Source organism: Pleurodeles waltl, chromosome 6, assembly GCF_031143425.1.
Source record: "Pleurodeles waltl isolate 20211129_DDA chromosome 6, aPleWal1.hap1.20221129, whole genome shotgun sequence".
NCBI classification, from domain to species: domain Eukaryota; kingdom Metazoa; phylum Chordata; class Amphibia; order Caudata; family Salamandridae; genus Pleurodeles; species Pleurodeles waltl.
The window spans coordinates 1,578,297,798-1,578,317,827 of record NC_090445.1 but is presented as its reverse complement, the minus strand read 5'-3'; the positions used below and the strand labels follow the sequence as shown (position 1 = coordinate 1,578,317,827).

Below are 20,030 nucleotides of genomic sequence, written 5' to 3'. Positions count from 1 at the left end.
ATGGTTTGGTATATTAGGACTTGACTCTTAACCAAGCTAAGCTGTCAAATATTCTATGCTTGTATGTGGTATATCTATGACGCAAACCTAGCCAAAAGGCAGTGGAGAGCTGTACATGGTCGAAGGCAATCTTAAAGTTGGTGAGTAAAAGGAGAGGAACATAAGTTGAGGACGATTAATGTATTATGATGTAATGCTCTGTAAAGAGGTGAGACTTCAACTCTTTCCTAAATTGGAGCAGCATTGGGGCGGTCCTGAATGGATACAGGGATGATAATCGGGATCCTAGGTACACTGATGGAAAATTCATGTTGTCTGTGTTTTTTCAGTTTTTTTCAACACTTAGTAGTCTGCAGGCTGCTGGTGTGCTGAGAACCACCAGAGATGGTGAGCTTGTCTTTAGGATGAGTGGAGTGCCGGTTATGATGGTTTTCCATATGATGCAGCTGGTGTTGAAGATGGTGCGGGCTGGCAAGAGGAGCCATTGGAACTGTGTGACAGATGTGATTATAAGGATGATCCACTAGCTAGAGCTAATGTCAGTTGCTGTGTGTTCCGGTGATAAGTTGGCTGTCAAAGGTCCAGATCAGAGTTAACCAACTTAGAGCATCAGCTTGCATTTGCACCGATATTTGTTGTCATGTTGCGTATGTGTGGCTGTTTGTGCTGTGTATGTACATCTGTTCCCATCCCAGCTGTGTCAAACGCTCAGAGTGACTCTTTAGCATGAATGTGCAATCTAAAACTACACCTTTTGTATTATAGTTCTTATTGAGCTTTTTCACATATACATTCATGTGTGTCTCGATTTTGGGGTGAAACCCACAATCAACTGTTGCAGAGCTGGGTAGAGATGATGACATGGATTAGTGATTCCTTAGGCAGAAATCAAAGGACACTCTTTGCCTGCAAAAAGTTCGGATAGTTCTTCAGAAACAGGCCCTGATTCAGAGTTTAGCAGATGGGGTACCTCATTACTATGTGACTCATATGCCGTGTATCTAGTTATAAGTGTATCAGTATGTAAACACATGTATAACTAGGCAGACGGGATATATTTAATGTTTATGATGGAGTACCCCAAACACAAAACTCTGAATCAGGCACGTAATTGTCTGCTTACTGCCCACATGATCTACTCCAGTCTGTGTTTAAGGCTAAATACAGTAATCTCAAGGTGTGAACCTGTGCTACATTTATTGAGTACTATGTGAGAAACATGTCTGCTAGAAGGCCACACATTACCATAGACCAGACTGCATAGAAACTTTACCTACCTGTGGGCATGCTGATGTCAGTGCCCCACCGGTACCAGAGGTTCTCCCCGTACTTGGTGTCACTGTTCTGCAGGGCTCGGATGCTCATCAGGTGGTTGGCCCAGGCTTGGGCTTCCAAGCAGAGGCCTGTGTTGACTTGCAGTGGTCCTGCTCTGTGTAGACTCCGGTACTTGTTATGTTCATTCAGAAGCTCTTTCACAAATGCACTGCTATCCTTTTCTGGAATAAAAAAACTGTGTGTTAATTCCAGACCACTACTGGGATTTGAGTGACAGTGCTGGAAGCTAGTGGATGATTGACTCTGCCAGTGGCCAATTGACAGCACAGTAGCTGGGTGTGGTAAAGTGTGCTAGTAGCCTGTTGGCTTTGGGGTCTGTTAGTGGCAGCACAGAAACAATGTCTGGATGGCCGGGTGACAGTGAAGGGCAACAACAGGACAAGAGTACAGAGTGCAAGGTACTGGAAGAGAGTCCAGTGTACCGGTGCAGGATAGCTATGTAGCAATGGCTGGTTCTGCAGTGTACCTGTGACAGTAAATCAATGCAGTGCAGCATGCATGATGAAAGTGTAGTGTACAAACAGTCGGGTGACAGTGTAATAATGCATTCGCCGGATTACAGTGTAGTGTAGCACTATACAATGGAAAGTGTACATCATTTTGCAAGCTGACAGTGCATTGCGCCAGTGCCATATCTGACAGAGTTGTGTTCTAAAGGCAGGCTGAAATTCCATGGTACCAGGTACAGAATGACAGTCCAGTGTGCCAGCCGCTCGAATACATTTCCTGAGCTATGACCAATCCAGTTCTATGTAACCTCAGGGAGAATGTTCTGCCTCCCTGTCGTGGTCCTGATGGTGCCTGGCCAACTTTCGGATTGGAAATCGGAAAGCTGAGCAAAAAACAAAGTTCAAATGACTTACATCTTACTGCATTCTAGAGCACACATGGCTATTTTCATACTGCCTAGAAGAATTATTGCTCTCCAACATCTAGAGAATTTACCCCACTACTAGACTATCTTTATAGGTTTTTAACATGGCCACGATCATACTGAGCACCATACAGTCCTTTCTCTAGCCTGACAACCCCGCTTTCGTAAAGCCACACTGTTGCTCAAGATCTGAAAGAAAGAAGTAGGCACTTGGAGTCCAAGGGGTAAGCACAAATTAACAAGGTCAAAGGTTAGAACCATTTCTTATATCCTAATAAAACACAGGGGCTGTACAACTGGTTTTCAGCAAACTTGCATTTGCGCTATAAATAGGTTTAAAAGTCAGATTCAAATTGCACCCATTGCATTAGTTTGATCCGTGAACGAGTGGGTATTCAATGAACTGTGTGATCGACACAAGAAAACAACATTAGAAGAAAGTTCTAATGCTGCCATTGCTTGCCCTGAGAGGTACACCATGCAGCCATCTTCCACCAGGAGCCGGGCATCCCAGGGATAAAGTAGACACTCCTACATATAGCAATAGTATAATTTAAATCTGTATACATCCAGATCTTCAACCACATACCACTACTCCTGAAGAAAAACGCGATCACAAATAACGACAGGCCAGATGTACTATTGTTGTGGTTGCAAAAAGCAGTCACAATTTGTGTCCAGTTTATTTGCTACCAGAAACTTATTTTGCAAACCGACTTATGTTAAGAGGTTGGCTCACACAATAAGGTACTGGAATAGGTCGTAGTCGGACATTTCTAATCATTTTTAAGTTGAGCTTGAAAGTGCTTTGACCTGTTCTAAGTATTGTGGGCTTTTAACAACTCACATCTCATGCCTATCACTTTCACTCGTTCGTGGGCTTGCCTTTCAAAAATCCTTTGATAGCATTGGTAACTGCTTTACATCTATCCCACCTTGGGGCGGTTTTGTTACCGCCCTGCAGACTGACACCGTTACATGGATAATTGCACGATTGCCAATATATTTAAGCCTGGGTAAATTATTTTTTCTTTTTCTTTTGTCTCTCCCCCTCATGCCCCATGGCAGTCATGGCCCTCACAGCACTCAGTGCCAACAGCGCAAACTCCATCTATTGTATAAGAGCGCTGATCACATTGTTCACACTGTTACCTAATCAGAGTCAATTCTTTTGGCTCTCCCCTTCACGCTCCATAGCTTTCTCAAAAACACTTATAATTGATAAATTCATATCTAAAAAACACAGAAATCCACCATGTGGCACTCCCAGCACAGCAGGAGAGCCAATACTACAATATTCACTGCACTCGGGAAAAATCGCCTGTTAGAAATGGGGTCTCTGGTTGGCAGTCAGTTGGTACTCTGTCCAAGCAGGGACCCTCACTTTATTCAGGGTAGGGAGATACACACCTAGGATAACCCCTGCTCACCCCTTGGTAGCTTAGCACGAGCAGTCAGGCTTATCTCAGAGGCAATGTGTAAAGCATTTGTAACAATACACAAGGTAACATAGTGAAAACATCACAAAAGGACTCCACACCAGTTAAAAAATAGCCAATATTTCTCTAAATCAAACAAGATAAAAACAACCAAAATCCAACATACAGAAGCAGAGATATGAATTTTTAAAGTAAAAAGGGTCTTAATCCATAGAAATCAATGTATGCATTGTTTTAGCACAAAGTACCTGGTCTGCATCAAAAATAAAGCCGCACAGGCAAGGGTGCACCGGAAAAGCAAACGATGTGTGGATTCTGTACTTGCAAGTGAGGCTGTGTGTCGATTCTTTCTCCACCACGCAAGCGATACGTCAATTCTTTTCTCAAATGGGGAAAAGATGAGTCAATTTCCAGAAAAGCAGCCTCAGATGGGTGCGGAGATGTTGTAGATTTTGATGCCCAGGGACGATGCATGGAAAATCCAGATGCACAGCAGTGATTAATCTATGCGGAGATGGCGATATGTCGATTTTACTAACGGTGCATCAATTTTTCAGCCACTGTGCAGGCACTGTGTCGATTTTTTTGCCTCTTCTCTGGTGCGTGGAGTTTCACCTTGGGTGCACCAGCTTCTCCTTTCAAGGGCCCAGGGACTGGATGTGGTACCACTTGGCAGATGAGGGGTCTCAGCAAGAGATCCCAGGTGCTGGCAGATGAAGTCTTTGATGGACTTGAGACTTCAGAAGAGGGGGCAACCTCAGTGCAAGCCCTTGTAGAATCTTCACAAGCAGGAGACAAAGCAAAGTCCAGTCTTTGTCCTCTTTAAGGCAGGAGCAGCAACTGCAGGCCAATCCAACAAAGCACACACAGCAAAGGGACAGTACTCCTCCTCCAGTTCTTCAGCACTTCTCATGTCAGAGGTTCCTCTTGATCTAAAAGTATTCTAAAAGTCTGATGTTTTGGGTCCACTACTTATACTCATTTCTGCCTTTGAAGTAGGCAAACTTCAAAGGAAAGTCTCTGTTGTTTACAAGATCCTGGCTTGCCCAGGCCTGGCCCCAGACACACACCAGGGGGTTGGAGACTGCATTGTGCAAGGACTGGCACAGCCTTTGAGCTGTAAGTGTCAGCTCCTCCCTCCCCACTCTAGCCCAGGAGACTCATCAGGGTATGCAGGACACACCTCAGCTCCCTTTGTGTCACTGTCTAGAGGGAATTCACAAACTGCCCAAATATCAACCTGCCCCAGATGTGGATTCCACAGGCAGGCAGAGGCACAGAAAGGTTAAGCAAGAAAATGCCCACTTTCTAAAAGTGGCATTTTCAAACAGGCAATCTAAAAACCAACTCTACCAAAGGATATATTTTTAAATTGTGAATTCAGAGACCCCCAATCTCAATATGTCTATCTGCTCCCAATTGGAAACTGCACTTAAAAGATATTTAAAGGCAGTACCCATCTTAACCTATAGGAGAGATATGCCTTGCAATAGTGAAAAACAAATGTGTCAGGATTTCACTATCAGGACATGTAAAACACACTAGTGCATGTTTTACCTTTTAAATACACTGCACCCTGCCCATGGGGCTACCTAGGGCCTACCACAGGGGTAACTAACATGTAGTAAAAGGGAAGGTTTTGGCATGGCAAGTGGGTACACTTGTCACGTCGAATTGGTGGTGTACGACTGCACACACAGACACTGCAGTGGCAGGTCTGAGAAATGTTTACAGGGCTACTCATGTGGGTGGTACAATCAGTGCTTCAGGCCCACTACCAGCATTTGATTTACGGGCACTGGGCACCTCTAGTGCACTTTATTAGGGACTTAAAAGTAAATCAAATATGCCAATCAGGGTTAACCAATCATCATCACAATTAATAGAGGGAGCACTTGCACTTTAGAACTGGTCAGTGGTGATAAGGTGCCCAGAGTACCAAAAACCATCAAAAATGAAGGTGGTTCACATCACTAAGGTGGAAGAATCAGGACAGACCATCAGCTTTGGTGTGTTCTGTACCAGGGCAGTGTTCCACTGCAAAGTCCATTCCCTATAGGGAGATGGACCACCGCAACAGTTTTGGGTTCCCACCCCTTATCTACATTAACCATTTGAGGTGCCTGTGGTCTGTCTGAACTCAGAAACAAGTCCCAAACAAGTAGGGTTTTAGCTTCTTCAGTGCCCAGACCACAGCAAAATCGTCTCTCTCAATTGCCCTCCACTTCTGTTCCCGGGGAAGTAACCTCCTACTAATGAAGGCTACATGCTAGTCCAGGCCCTCTTCGTTTAGCTGTGCTAGAACTGCCCCCACACCATGCTCTGAAGTGTCAGTCTGCACAACAAATTCCTTGGAGAAGTTGGGTGCCTTTCTTGGGCTGCTTCCTGGAAGTCTGCTCTGTCAAAGTGGCAACAATGGTGCCATATCCCTTGACAAACCTCCTGTAACACCCAGTGAGACCTAAGAAGGCTCTCACCTCTGTCTGGGTCTTGGGGGTTCCCAATCTAGAATAGCATCAATTTTGGGTTGTAGTAGGGCTACCTGGTGACTTCCCCCCCCACCCCCCCGGTGTCCCAGGCACACCACGGATCCCTGCCTTATTTGGCACTTACAAGCCTTAATAGTGAGGCCTGCCTTCTGCGGGGCCTTCAACACTTCACAGAGGTGGTGGTGTAGGTGTTCATCCCAGCTGGAGCTAAACACTGCAATGTCATCCAAGTAGGCGTCACTGAAATCCTCCAGCCCAGCCAAAACCTGGTTGACCAGCCTCTAAGAGGTGGCAGGGGCATTTTTCAACCCAAAGGGCATTACCCTGAAAGGGTGGTGCCCCTCTGGAGTTGAAAATGCTGACCGCTCTTTCGCCCCATCAGTCAATGCAATCCGCCAATACCCAGATGTTAAGTCAAACGTGCTGAGGAACTTGACAGCTCCTAGCTGATCTATGAGCTCATCAGTTCAGGGGATGGGGTACATGTCAGTCTTAGTGATGGCTCTGAGTCCACGAAGTCCATGCAGAACCTGAGTTCAGGAGTGACACCGGGGGCAGCAGCCTTTGGAACCAAACCACTGTGCTGGACCAAGGACTATTGGAGAACTCTATCACCCCTAATGCTAGCATCTTAGAAACCTCATCTTTGATGCTGGCTTTAACCTTGTCAGCCATCCTGTAGCTCTTATGCATCACAGATGGACTGTCCACAGTGTCCACATCATGTGTACACAAATGAGTAACCCCTTGGGGTCAAGGACAACAGAGAGGCAAACTACCTCAGCAACTGGCGACAGTCCCACTGCTGTTCCAGGGTTAGTGTGGGGGAGAGGTTCACTTCCTCCACAGACCAATCTTTGTCTTGGGCAGACAGGAGGTCAGGAAGAGGTTCACTCTTCTCCTCCACCACATCCTCTGTTGCCAAGAGCATGGTCAGTTCAGACCTCTCAAAATATGGCTTTAGACGGTTCACATGAAGGACCCTTAAAGGTTTTCTGGGAATCTGCAAGTTCACCAAATAGGTGGAATTACTCTTTCGTTCCACCACTTCAAAAAGCCCAGTCCACCTGTCCTGGAGAGCATGAAGCTCCACTGGGGCCATAACCCACACTTTATGGCCAGGCTGAAACTCAACCAGAGTGGAATTCTTGTCATACCACCCTTTCATGTCCTCCTGGCTGGCTTGTAAGTTCCCCTGAGAAAGTTTCCTGATGTGGGCAGTCAGTTTTCTAAAGGCCAGCATGTAGCTAAACATGTCCTGTGGGGGCCTACTAGGAGCTTTCCCCCATCCCTCCTTCACCAGACTCAGAGGTCCCCCTCACAGGGTGGCCATGTAGCAGCTCAAAGGGGCTAAAACAAGTGCCTTCTGCTGAACCTCTCTGTAGGCAAAGAGAAGGCAGATCAAGAGATGTCCCACTTACGCCTCATGAGTTCTGACAGACCCATAATCATGCCTTTCAGGGTAGGGTTTAAACTTTCAGTGGTAAACTTGTAGGTTACCCCACATTCCTTCCACAAAGACTTTATATAGGTAGATATGAAGTTGGTACGCCGGTCAGATACCATCTCCCTGGGGAACCCCATGCAGGTAAAAATCCCCAGCAGTGCCCACCTCATCATGGGGGCTGTCACTGACCTCAGAGGGATGGCCTCGGAGAACTGGGTGGAATGGTCCACCAAGACTAGGATAAACCTGTTTCCCATGGCTGTCTTGGGGTCCAGAGGCCCCACATTGTCAATTCCCACCCGCTCAAAAGGAGTGCTGACCACAGGGAATGGTTGGAGGGGAACCCTACATCTCCCCCCACTCTTGCCACTTGCCTGGAAAATTTGGCAATACCTACAATAGGTGTCATAGTGCCTGTGCATTTGGGGCCAGTAAAAGTGGGTGACAATCCTCTCAAAAGACTTGTCCTGCCTCAAATGTCCTACCAATGGCACATCATGAGCTACCCCCAGTAGGAAGGTTCTGAAGACTTTGGGTACCACCAGTACACGTGCTGCTCCAGGCTCCGCAACTTTAGGCTCACTACATCGGAGGCCATCCTCCCAGTAAATCCAGTTTGATCCAGACTCCTTGCCACATGTCTGGTCTGCCGCCTGCCGCCTGTCGCCACAGACCCTCAAGGGAAGGGCATGACTTCTGTGTCTCACAGAACTGTTCCCTGGTGGGACCCCGTTCCTGTTGCCAATCGGTCAGCTCGGGCACATCCCCCGTTCAGCCACTTGTTCCCCTGTAGGCTCTGGGGTGTCCACCTCAGGTTCATCCTCCTCCCGGACCATGGGAACTTCTGGGGCGGGTTTCCAGTGCCCCTTGCCCTCCTCTTCCTGGCTGGCACTTGGGCCACTCTCTCAGGCTCCAGGGCCTCCTGATCACCCTTACAGGCTGCCACAGACCAGGTGGTCATGCATGCTCACCGTGGCAGACCCAACATCTCCAAGTGTGACCGGGGGTTTCACCTCACTCCAAGGGGAATCCTCCAGGTCATTACCTAGCAGACAATCAACAGGCACTGTTTGAGTCATAGCTGACCTCAAAGGGAACCTGCACCACCTTACACAGGCGCTCTGAGTTGTCTACAGCACTACATTGTGACGTACATTAGGGACCACCTGCTCTTCAGACACAAGGTGACATCTAACAGTAGTCACACTGGCTCCAGTGTCTCTCAGAGCCTCCAACCTTTGTCTATTGATGGTCACCCATTGCTTGTATTCTTTAGTGTTCTCAGGCACAAGGTACCTCATGACCATCTCACTGTCCACTAGTGAGACAAGGGTCATCTGAACTGGCTCCCACCCTTCTCTTGGAACTAACTCCTCTTCAAGTGTTACACTGGCCAAACCTTGTGACTGTGCACAAATGGGTGCAGGTACCCGCTTGGGACCCTTGGAATCCCTCCTCATGGGACCCACCTGAACACATGCATTGCACTCACAGGGACCTCTCTCTGCAGGCTTCCCTGTAGAGACCCATGCCTTCTTCTCACCTGGAGACTGGGAATCCTTACCCTGGGAACTAGGTTAGGGCTCTTTAAATAACTACCCCTGTTTACCCGTACCCCTCCCCACTTCTTCTGATGGGGACCCTGCCCACCCTTGCAGAGTCTTCTCCATACTTCCTTTGGACCCTGGTGCTCTCCCACTGGTCAACTTCCTGGGCAAGCTTCCCTTGTTCAGTTAGCTTGCTGTCAATTATGTGCTGGCACAGCTCTGGAAAACAAAGACTGTAGAAGTGCTCCCATGCAATCAAACGATAGAGCCCCTCATAATCTATTACCTTATTGCTCTTCACCCAACCATTCAGTGCTCTGAAGAATGAATAAACACATTATAACCAAGTTTGAGAATCCCCCTTATTATAAGATCTGAATCTCTCCTTGAGCTGTTGTGGAGTAAGACCATATCTAGTGAGTAGGGTGTCCTTCATGGAACAGTAGGTGAGCCAGATGATCCGCTAAGGTTGTCAAGTTGTCCCTCCCATCTACCTCAAAGTGCTTCCACAGACCTGCCCCGCACTGTACCTCAGGAACCAGATTCATGTGAAGAGCTGACTCATACCCCTTAAACCACAAGTATACGTCATACTCCCTCTTGTAATCCTTTACCAGAGTTTTAGGAATGTGCACTCTTTTCTCAAGTTGCACTGGGGTACTGCAGCCACCATCTGTGCTGGACCTGCCCTTCAGATCCAGATCCTTTAAACTCAGTTCAAGAGCCAACAACATTTTTCTCTCCTCCATGGCCATTGCCATTTTCTTTGATTCTGCTTCTCTGTCAAGTATAGCCAATTCTACCTTAAGCGTCTCAAGCTCCAAATGATGCTGCCTATATGTCTGTCTGTCCCTCAGTTCCTCTGAGGTCAGACTTTTAGAAGAAACACTGTTGCCTGCCCTGTAGGCTCCCTCTCCAGCTAGGTCCAGGTTATCTACCAAATCACCAGGAATGCTCTTTATCTCCTCATCCACAGCCGTATTCTCCTATGCGTTGTGCTCCTCAGCCTCTTTTGCTGCCATTCAGGCCGTCAGTGTCTTTTTCAGCTCATACATCTTGGTGGAGCTTTTCATTGGGCATTGGAAATTCTTACAAAATTGCTTGAGCTGGGCCAATGTGTAAGTCTCCAATTTCTCCAGCTCAATCACCACATTTGCAACAACTACTGATGGCTCCCCAGACTGAGACATCTTTGTGGACAAGGTTCAATAAAGGTGCAAAGTCTCAAAAGGCAGAGAGATTCCAAAAAGAAAAGCAAAAGAAATCCAAGAGAAAAAAACAGCATGTGGTTGTGTAATGGTCTGCAATAAAACAGTATGTACACCAATCACTGTATGACTCGTACAATAACAAGTCCTATCCTCATCGCTGATAACCAATGTTAGAAATGGTGTCTCTGGTTGGCAGTCAGTTGGCACTCTCTACAAGCAGGGAACCTCACTCTAGTCAGGATAAGGAGATACACACCTAGGATAACCCCTACTCATCCCCTTGGTAGCTTGACACAAGCAGCCAGGCTTATCTCAGAGGCAATGTGTAGAATATTTGTACCAACCCATGAAGGGGGAGGACTTCAGCCCCTTTGAACTTCTGTATGCGCATCCTGTGACAGGGCCTCTCAGTTTGTTGAAGAAGGGCTGAGAACAAGCTTCCAGGAAGCCCCCCCAGGACGTATTTAGTTATATTCTGGCCTTCAGAAGCCAGACAGCCCACTGCGGCAACTCGCCCAAGACAATCTGGATTCTAGTCAGGAAGACATGAAACACTAGTATGACCAGAATACCACTATGGCTGAGTTTCAGCCTGGCCAGAAAGTGTGATGATGGCCCCAGTAGAGCCCTTGTGCTCTCCAAGACCATTGGTCTGGGATATTTGAGGTGAAGGAGCGCAAATGTAGTGTCACCTACTTGGTGGACATGCAGACTCCAAGGAACCCTTTAAGGGTGATACATGTGAACCACCTTGTTAGACCCGACAGCCTTAGGGATGTCACCCCTAACTTTTTGCCTGCCTCCCTCCACTTTTTAGATAAGGTTTTTGCTGGTTTTAAGACTCTGTGCACTTTACCACTGCTAACCAGTGCTAAAGTGCATATGCTCTCTCCCTTTAAACATGGTAACATTGGATCATACCCAATTGGACTATTTACTTTACTTATAAGTCACTAGTAAAGTGCACTATATGGGCCCAGGGCCTGTAGATTAAATGTTACTAGTGGGCCTGCAGCACTGATTGTGCCACCCACTTAACTAGCTCCTTCCTTAACCTTGTCTCAGGCCTGCCATTGCAAAGCCTGTGTGTGCAGTTTCACTGCCAATTCGACTTGACATTTTAAAGTACTTGCCAAACCTAAAACTCCCTTTTTTCTACATACACACACCCCTATCGTATGCCCTAGGTAACCCGTAGGGCAGGGTGCTGTGTAGGCAAAAGGCAGGACATGTACCTGTGTAGTTTACATGTCCTGGTAGTGTAAAACTCCTAAATTCGTTTTTACATTGCTGTGAGGCCAACATTGGGACTGCCCTCATACATTGTTTTAGTGGTAGCTTCTGATCTGAAATGAGTAGGAAGGTCATATTTAGTATGGCTAGACTGGGGATACAATATCCTGCTGACTGGTGAAGTTGGATTTAATATTACTATTTTAGAAATGCCACTTTTAGAAAGTGAGCATTTCTCTGCACTTAAATCCTTCAGTGCCTTACAATCCATTTTTGGCTGGGTTTAGTTGAGAGCTCCCTTGCGCATTCACTCAGATACACCCCAAACACAGGATACTCAGCCTCACTTGCATACATCTGCATTTTGAATGTGTCTTCCTGGGCTGGGAGAGTGGAGGGCCTGACTCTTGCATGTCAAAGGGCAGTAGCCTGCCCTCACACAAAGGACTGCCACACCCCCTACTGGAAACCTGGAAGACAGGATTAAACTGAAAGGGGACCTTGTGCACTTCTAAGCCACTCTTTGAAGTCTCCCCCACTTCAAAGGCACATTTAGGTATTTAAACAGGGCCTCTGCCCCTACCAACTCAGACACTTCCTGGAGAAGAAACCTGAACCAGAACCTGCATCCTGCCAAGAAAAACTGCCTGGCTGCCCAAAAGGCTCACCTGTCTACTTTCTGTGAAGGACTGCTGCCTTGCTGTTGCCCTTCTGCCTTGCTGCTCTTTGGCTGTGGTGAAGAAGTGCTCTCCAAGAGCTTGGGTAGAGCTTGCCTCCTATTCCCTGAAGTCTCAGGACCAAAAAGGCTTTAGCTCTACAAGAAGGACTTCTTGTGTGGTGAAATTCAATGCACAGCCTGCCAGAAACGATGCACAGCCGGCACCGCAGTGAAAAATTCACTGCACACTGAACAAGAACGACGCAGCCTGACTTTGCATCGAGAAGATCGACGCAGCGGCAGCGTAGCGACCGGAAATTCAATGCACGCCCCACGGGATCAACGCACAGCCGAGCCGGAAAAACGCAGCCCGACTTCCAGAGAGGAATGGATGTAGTGCCTGCCGTGTGGTAGAAAATTTTATGCAACGGCCCACCAAATCAACGCAGCTCCTGTGACTTCATTCTGCCAGTGCCAATAATCCATGCATCATCCCCGGGGCGTCCGAAAACCCGCAACCCGAAGAGGATCCACGACCGAGAGCCATAAATCGACGCACAGCCGTCCCTGCGTGAAAACTAAATGATGCATCGCCATGTGCAGCCCGAGGAATCGACGCACACCCCTTTGTTTCCACGCATCTCCTCCTCTGCAGATGTTTGCGGAGATTTTGCACGCGAACCAGGTACTTTGTTCTTGAAAGAGACTTTGATTGCTTTTAAAAGACTTAAGACACTATTTCACTTTTACAGTGATATCTCACCATATACTTATTGCATTTTAATCGTTTTGACCTGCATTTATCCAGATAAATATTATTTATGATTCTAAACACTGTGTGGTGTATTTTTGTGGTTCTATACTGTGTTATTGTATGATTTATTGCACAAATACTTTATACATTGCCTTCTAAGTTAAGCCTGACTGCTCAGTGCCAAGCTACCAGAGGGTGGACACAGGATAGTTTGGATTGTGTGTGATTTACCCTGACTAGAGTGAGGGTACTTGCTTGGACAGGGGGTAACCTGACTACCAACCAAAGACCCCATTTCTAACACGCCTCAAACAGCACTTCGAGAGGTCTTAGTTGAGCATGCTATTGGTCACGGACGATGGGGTGGAAAAGGAGAGTGAACCTCTCCCCTACTTTGACCCTAGAACAGCAGAGGGACTGTCGCCAATTATTGGATAAGTCTGCCTTCCTGTTTTCACTCACCACTGGGGTCACCCATTGGTGCACCCATGATATTGACACTGGGGATAGTCTACCTGTCAAGCACTAGTCTTACAGGGTGACTGACAGCGTGAGTGAGAGCATCAAGGAGGAGATTTCTAAGATGCTATAGTTAGAGGTGATTGAGCATTTCAACGGCCTATAGTCCAATCATGTGGTTCTGGAACTTAGGTTCTTTGTTTACTACAGGGGGCTCAGTGCTGTCACCCGGACTGATGCACACCCCATCCTCCGAGCTGAAGATGCTCATTGACTGACTGGGATCTGCCAGTTCCTCAGCACGTTTGATCTGACGTCTGGGTACTGGCAGACTGCCTTAATCGAAGGGTCAAAAGAAAGGCCAGCGTTCTCAACACCCAAGGGGCACTACCAGTTTTGTGTCATGCCTTTTGGGTTGAAGAACGTCCCTGCCACCTTCCAGAGACTGTTCATCCAGGTCCTGGCGGGGTTGAAGAACTACCTAGACGACATTGCTGTCTTCAGATCCAGCTAGGAGGACCACTTGCACCACCTCCAGGAAGGAGCAAGCCTCACTATTAAGGCCAGTAAGTGCCAAATAGGGCAGGGGTCTGTGGTGTACTTGGGACTCCAGGTAGGGAGCAGCCAGGTGGTGCCCCTACAGGCAAAGATTGATACAGTTCTGGCTTGGGCACCTCCCAAGACTGAGACTGAGGTGAGGGCCTTCTTAGTACTCACTGGATATTACAGGAGACTTGTCAAGGGTATGGCACCATTGTCGCTCCCTTGACAGAGCTGACTTCCAAGGAGCAGCTATGGCAGGTGATCTGGACAGAGGTGTGCCAGACTGCGTTTGACACCCTGAGGAACGCCATGTGCAGAGCACCAGTGCCCAAGGTTCCTGACTTTTCCAAAGAGTTAGTGGTGCAGACAGATGCTTCAGAGCATGGTGAGGGAGTTGTGCTCTCACAGCTAAAAGAAGAGGGCCTAAATCAACCAGTAGCGTTTGTCAGTAGGAGGTTACTTCCCAGGGAACAGAAGTGGAGCGCAATAGAAAGGGAAGCTGTGGTCTAGGCACTGAAGAAGCTAAGACCCTACTTGTTTGGGACTCACTTCGGGGTCAGACAGACCACAGGCCCCTCAGATGGCTAATGTAGATGAGGTGTGAGAATCTTAAACTGTTGAGGTGGTCCATCTCACTACAGGGAATGGACTTTACGGTGGAACACCGCCTTGGAACAGACCACACCAACGCTGATGGTCTTTCCAGATTTTTTCACCTTAGTGAAGAGCAATCCCAAGTGGTTGGGTAGTTTTCCCCACTTTCAGCTGGAGGGGACACGTGTTAGATGTGGCAGCTCTTGGAGTGGTTTCCCGCTACTTTTTCCTTCTGACCCCCTGTTTTTGGATCCTGTGCTGTAATTCATTTTAGCTGGTTTTGATACTCTGGGCATTTTACCACTGCTAACCAGTGCTAAAGTGCAAGTGCTCTCTGTTTAAATTGTATTGGTGATTGGTTATCCATGATTGGCTTATTTGATTTACTAGTAAGTCTCTAGAAAAGTGCACTAGAGGTGCCCAGGGCCTATAAATCAAATGCTAATAGTGGGCCTGCATCACTAATTGTGCCACCCACATAAGTAGCCCTGTGGACATGTCTCAATCATGCCACTGCAGTGTCTGTGTGTGCAGTTCTAAACTGCCAGTTCGACCTGGCACGTGCACCCACTTGCCAGGCCCAAACCTTCCATTTTACTACATGTAAGTCACCCCTAAGGTAGGCCCTAGGTAGCCCCATGGGGCAGGGCGCAGTGTATTTAAAAGATAGGACATGTACTGATGTGTTCTAAATGTCCTGATAGTGAAATACTTCCAAATTTGTTTTTCACTATTGCAAGGCCTATTTCTCTCATAGGTTAACGTGAGGACTGCCTTTAAATATCTCTTAAGTGCAGTTTCCCATTGGGAGCAAAAAGAGATGTGGAGTTTGGGGTCTTTGAACTCACAATTTAAAAATACATCTTTTGGTATAGTTGGTTTTTAGATTGTTAGGAAATGCAACTTTTAGAAAGTGGTCATTTTCTTGCTTAACCATTCTGTGCCTCTGCCTGCCTGTGGACTCCACATCTGGGTCAGACTGACAGTTGGGCTGTGTGTGAATTCCCCCTAGACGAGACAAAAGGAGCTGGAGACTGTCCTGTATATCCTCATGAGTCTCTTGGGTTAGAGTGGGGAGGAAAGAGCTGACACTTACACCTTGAAGGGCTGTGGTTCTCCTCACACAATGCAGACTCCAACCCCTGGAGTGTGTCTGGGGCCAGGCCTAGGCAAGGCAGGATCTTGTGAACAACAGAGACTTTCCTTTGATGCTTGCCCACTTCAAAGGCAAAAATGAGTATAAGTAGTGGACCCAAAACCCCAGATTTTCAGATTACTTCTAGAGCAAAAGGAACCCCTGCCAAGGAGAAGAGCTTGATGCTTTAGGAGGACCTGGCACTCTGCTTGTTGCCCCATGTTCTGAAGTCTCAGGGATATCAAAAACTTAATCTGCCAGTACCTAGGCTTTTCTACTCAGAGGCCTGACTTGCTACATTGTGCAAAATCCAGTCCCTGGTCCCTTAGAAATGAAAGCTGGTAACCTGTGGGGGGAAATCCATGCACAGCTGTGTGCACATGAAAAACATCGACGCACTGCCTGTCCTGCTGCTGAAAATTTTATGCAGCGCCTGCTTCGCAGCTCGAGAAATTATGTAGTGACGATCCTCACTGCAGACTCTTTGCACAGCGCTTCAGAAATTTTCACACATTGTTTGTCTCTCCAAAAAAGGCCAGTTAGGAATAGTCACTGGCAGTGCAACCAGTTACATCAAATATTTTTTATATGTAAATATAAAACAAGTAGGATGTTTCAAATAATATTTCAGCTGGTAACTTAGGTGGCAGGGTACACTCCACTGGTATGTCACATACCCTTCCCAGAGTTTATGGGAGGGGTCTCTCCCTGATACTCCTGTGCCATCTACTTAGCAGGAAACGCTAGAAGACTGACCTGTACATACAGTCCTTACATTGTGTGCATTTATAGATTTCCAAAACTGTGCGATGACTCACATTTTTAAGTGTGAAGTTTTGTGTCTTTGCTATTATTTTTTTTTAATGGGAGTGTAGTTCAGAATATCATGTGTAACTGAACAAATTTGATGCAGTTAGTTCATGAAAATAAGACAATATGCTTTGCAAGTAATGAATTTCATGCACAAAAACAGAAGAAATGACTAAGCAGCTGATATTCCAGACGAGGTATAAGGGATACTCTACACCTCTGGGAGAAAGAAAGATTTCACAGCACCCAAAGATCATGGCAAGCTTGGGTTAAGTTAAGAGGATCCTGTGCCCTGAGGACAGCTGTTCTAAGTAAGGCATGGTTAGTTCGGAGCTCTGTTTTAAACTGTTCCACTGTTGAAAGAAAAATACAACTTCAGTTATGTTAAGGGTTGAGAACATGTTATTTGGAGTTTGCCAGGAGTCTCCCTTAGCTGCTGGGCCTTTTCCTCCCCAGTGCTGAACCCTTTTGTTTCCCTTTTTTTGGCTATTTGGGATAGTTTGCGCTTGGGACTCCATAACTTTTTCCACATATGGTATCCATGCCAGATTTGCATCTTTTTTCAACATCCTGGAAATTGTAAAGGTTCCCAGGGTTTGTGGATTCCCCTGGAGGGGACCAAGAAAATAGGCAAAATATAGAAAAAAAATAGTTTTTGGAGAAAAATAGGGAAAAAGTGCTCCAGATAAGTGTCAGTTTTTCCCCCCTATAAATGGCATTCACAAACTGTTTGCTATACTTCCCGGCTTTCAGGAAAATGTAGAGCTGAATCAAAAAGACTCATTTTGTATCAGTTTTGTCATTTTTCTAAGAGGTAGCCCATTTTCCCTTTTTTGTGTGCTCTCAACCTACTTCCAGTTTGTGGTGGAAGCCAGTGTGAGACCCTTGGGTAGTCCAGAAAAGCTATAGATTTCTGAAAAGGGGACAAAATTCCGAATTCAGCAAGGCACCATATGTATAGATCCCTCAAGGTTTTCCCAAGGAAAATAACTGTTGAAATAAAGGAATATTGAAAATTAGTATGAAAAATTGGGCATTTGCGATACCTTTTTCTGTAACTTTTTGTCATGATGGCCGATTGACAAAAGCAATATTTTAATACATCCGCTGGACCCTTCTGGTTGCGGGGATATATAGGGTTTGTAGGTCCTCCAAGAACCCGAGGTACCAGAGCCGCCACTGTGCAGTGGTTTTATATTGAGTACCTAGTATAGACCAATTCTTATAGCGAAATAGTCAGAGTGAAAAACGGGTATCAAGGAAACTTATGTATTTCTGAAATAGAGTTTAGGAGCGGTGGGTATTTCTACATCTCTGAATTTGTGAGTACCTATATTAGCGAATGATTTGGAGGATATTTTTCAAAATGTTGTCTTTCTTATACACTAGCTTACATTTGAAAGGTAAAATTGTAGTGAAATCTGTTTTGGTAATAACAGATGTTCTACTATTCTATGCTCCCACAAGTCTCCCGATTTAAAAAAAAAAAAAAAAAAAAAAAAAAAGGTACCTCACTTATGTGGGTAGGCGTAGTGCCAGCGACAGGAAAGAGTCCAAAACGCAACATAGACGCATCACATTTTTCCACTGAAAACTGTGACCCGCCCTCTTTCCAATGTAGGTAGCTCTAGATTTTGGACTTTCGCTGCGGCACCTAGGGAAATCTAGCTAACATGTACATCTTTAAAAACCAGACACCTAGGGGAATCCAGACTGGGCTGACTCGCATGGCTCTCACCACATTTTGTTACCCAGAATCCCTGGCAAGCCTCAAACTTAGACAAAAAAAACTCATTTTCCTCACATTTCTATGATAGAAAGTTCAGGGCTACAAACTTACTTCCTCCAAGTCTCCTGATAAAAACGGTACCCACATGTGTGGGTAGTCCTAGTGCCCACAACAGGAATCGGGCACAAAATGCAACATGGACGCATCTCATTTTTCCACTGAAAACTGACCCTCTTTTCCCAGTGTGGGTAGCTCTAGATTTCAGACCCTAGCTCAGCTGGCACCTAGGGAATCCTAGCCAACCTGTACATTTTTTTTTTTTTTTCAACTAGACACCTAGGGGAAACCAGGATGCCCTGCAAACCTCTAACATTGCCTGAAATCAAGCATTTGCCTTACATTTCTGTGATGGAAACTTCCGGAATCCACAGAATTCCTACCACCCAGCCTTGCACCACCTGTGCAGATGAGGATACTGCCCTACTTGTGTGGCAGGGCCTATTGTCGCGACGGGAGCTGATCAAACAAAGGACAATGGGAACCCTTGCTTGGAGACATCTAGTGACTTCGGTTGGAACTGTGCCTGTCGCTGGCACTGGCCGTGCCCCACAAGTGGGGCAGAGTTTCTGTTGGCGTAGGTAGGGCAATGCTGGTTGGGAGTTTCTATTCCAATTAGTGTTAAATGTTGCATGTTAAAGCTAGGGTGGCCACGACACAAACTCTGTACAGGAACCGTGAAAACAGGAGTACATTTTTCTGACAAATTCTGGCATGTAACAGGTGTTTGGAAACAGTGGCTGGTTAACAGCTCTAAGTGCAACTCGGAGATTGCTGCATTGCCAGGGTGCAAGTTGGGGTAACCTACTACACCCCAGAACATTTCTGTTAGTCGTTTTAAGTGTAACACAATGATTTCACAGTCAATCAAAAGGTTCACAAATGATCACTATGAGATAGTGTGTACACCAGACAGTGATGAAGAAACATGCAGTCATGCATGCTGTTGAAATAAAAAATATGTACTGTGGAAACCTGCTTTCGAAACGTTTCTAAATTCACTCTCCCAAGCCCATGTCAATTCATCCTCTAAATTTTCTGCAGATTACCTTTGTCTTGTTTAGGGTACTTTTCTGACAGGCTGTCTTTTTTTCTATTCAAGTTGGACTGCAAATGCGCACCACTGAGCAACTCACTTCTCTAATACTCGTGTGTTTTAGCAGGGTAGACTGATTTGGGGAAGCAGGGAAATATAAAGAATAAAGTGACATGCTCAACAGCCACCTTTCATGGTTCTTAACCAGGCCTAGGTTTTCATCTAACAGTCTTAAGTATGATGCAATTTGTAATTTGAATTTTCCAATTATAATATTTACCTACAAGTTGTAGGATGCTTAGTGCTGTTGGCTTAAAAATCAAGAATGGCTGAAAATCACCTTCATAATATGGCCGAGGTTGACAGCAAAAATTTACACAAACTTCCTGCTTTTGTCGAGGACTAATGGATGTGCACACGTTTGTGTAAAATTGAGTTTTCTGACATTCAGATTATGTCCTTCACTTTCCATTGTAGTTGAAGGCTTCTATAATCACTGTAACCCCGGCCAGTGACAGGACCCAGTTAACGAGGAATAACCATTTCAAACAATGTGTTTTTTTCCTTGGGACTATGTACTTTGGCTGGCAGGTCCTGTTGGCTGTATGTTAAGAGAAAAAAGTAAATACAAAGTGAGCGACTGACTTTCTCCGTGTGGAGATCCATTTGTGATAGTTAAA

The 20,030-nt window shown here is 46.1% G+C and overlaps 1 protein-coding gene across 3 annotated transcripts in view; it reads right to left on the bottom strand.

The window, feature by feature from the left end:
* The window catches only part of LOC138301163 (uncharacterized), a 377,689-nt gene that overhangs the window by 37,354 nt on the left and 320,305 nt on the right, over window positions 1-20,030 (bottom strand). For all 3 annotated transcript variants that reach the window (XM_069241353.1, XM_069241354.1, XM_069241355.1), the window contains exon 15: window positions 1,278-1,496. In XM_069241353.1, the coding sequence (XP_069097454.1) occupies window positions 1,278-1,496 (219 nt within the window). The remainder of the gene's footprint in view (window positions 1-1,277; window positions 1,497-20,030) is intronic.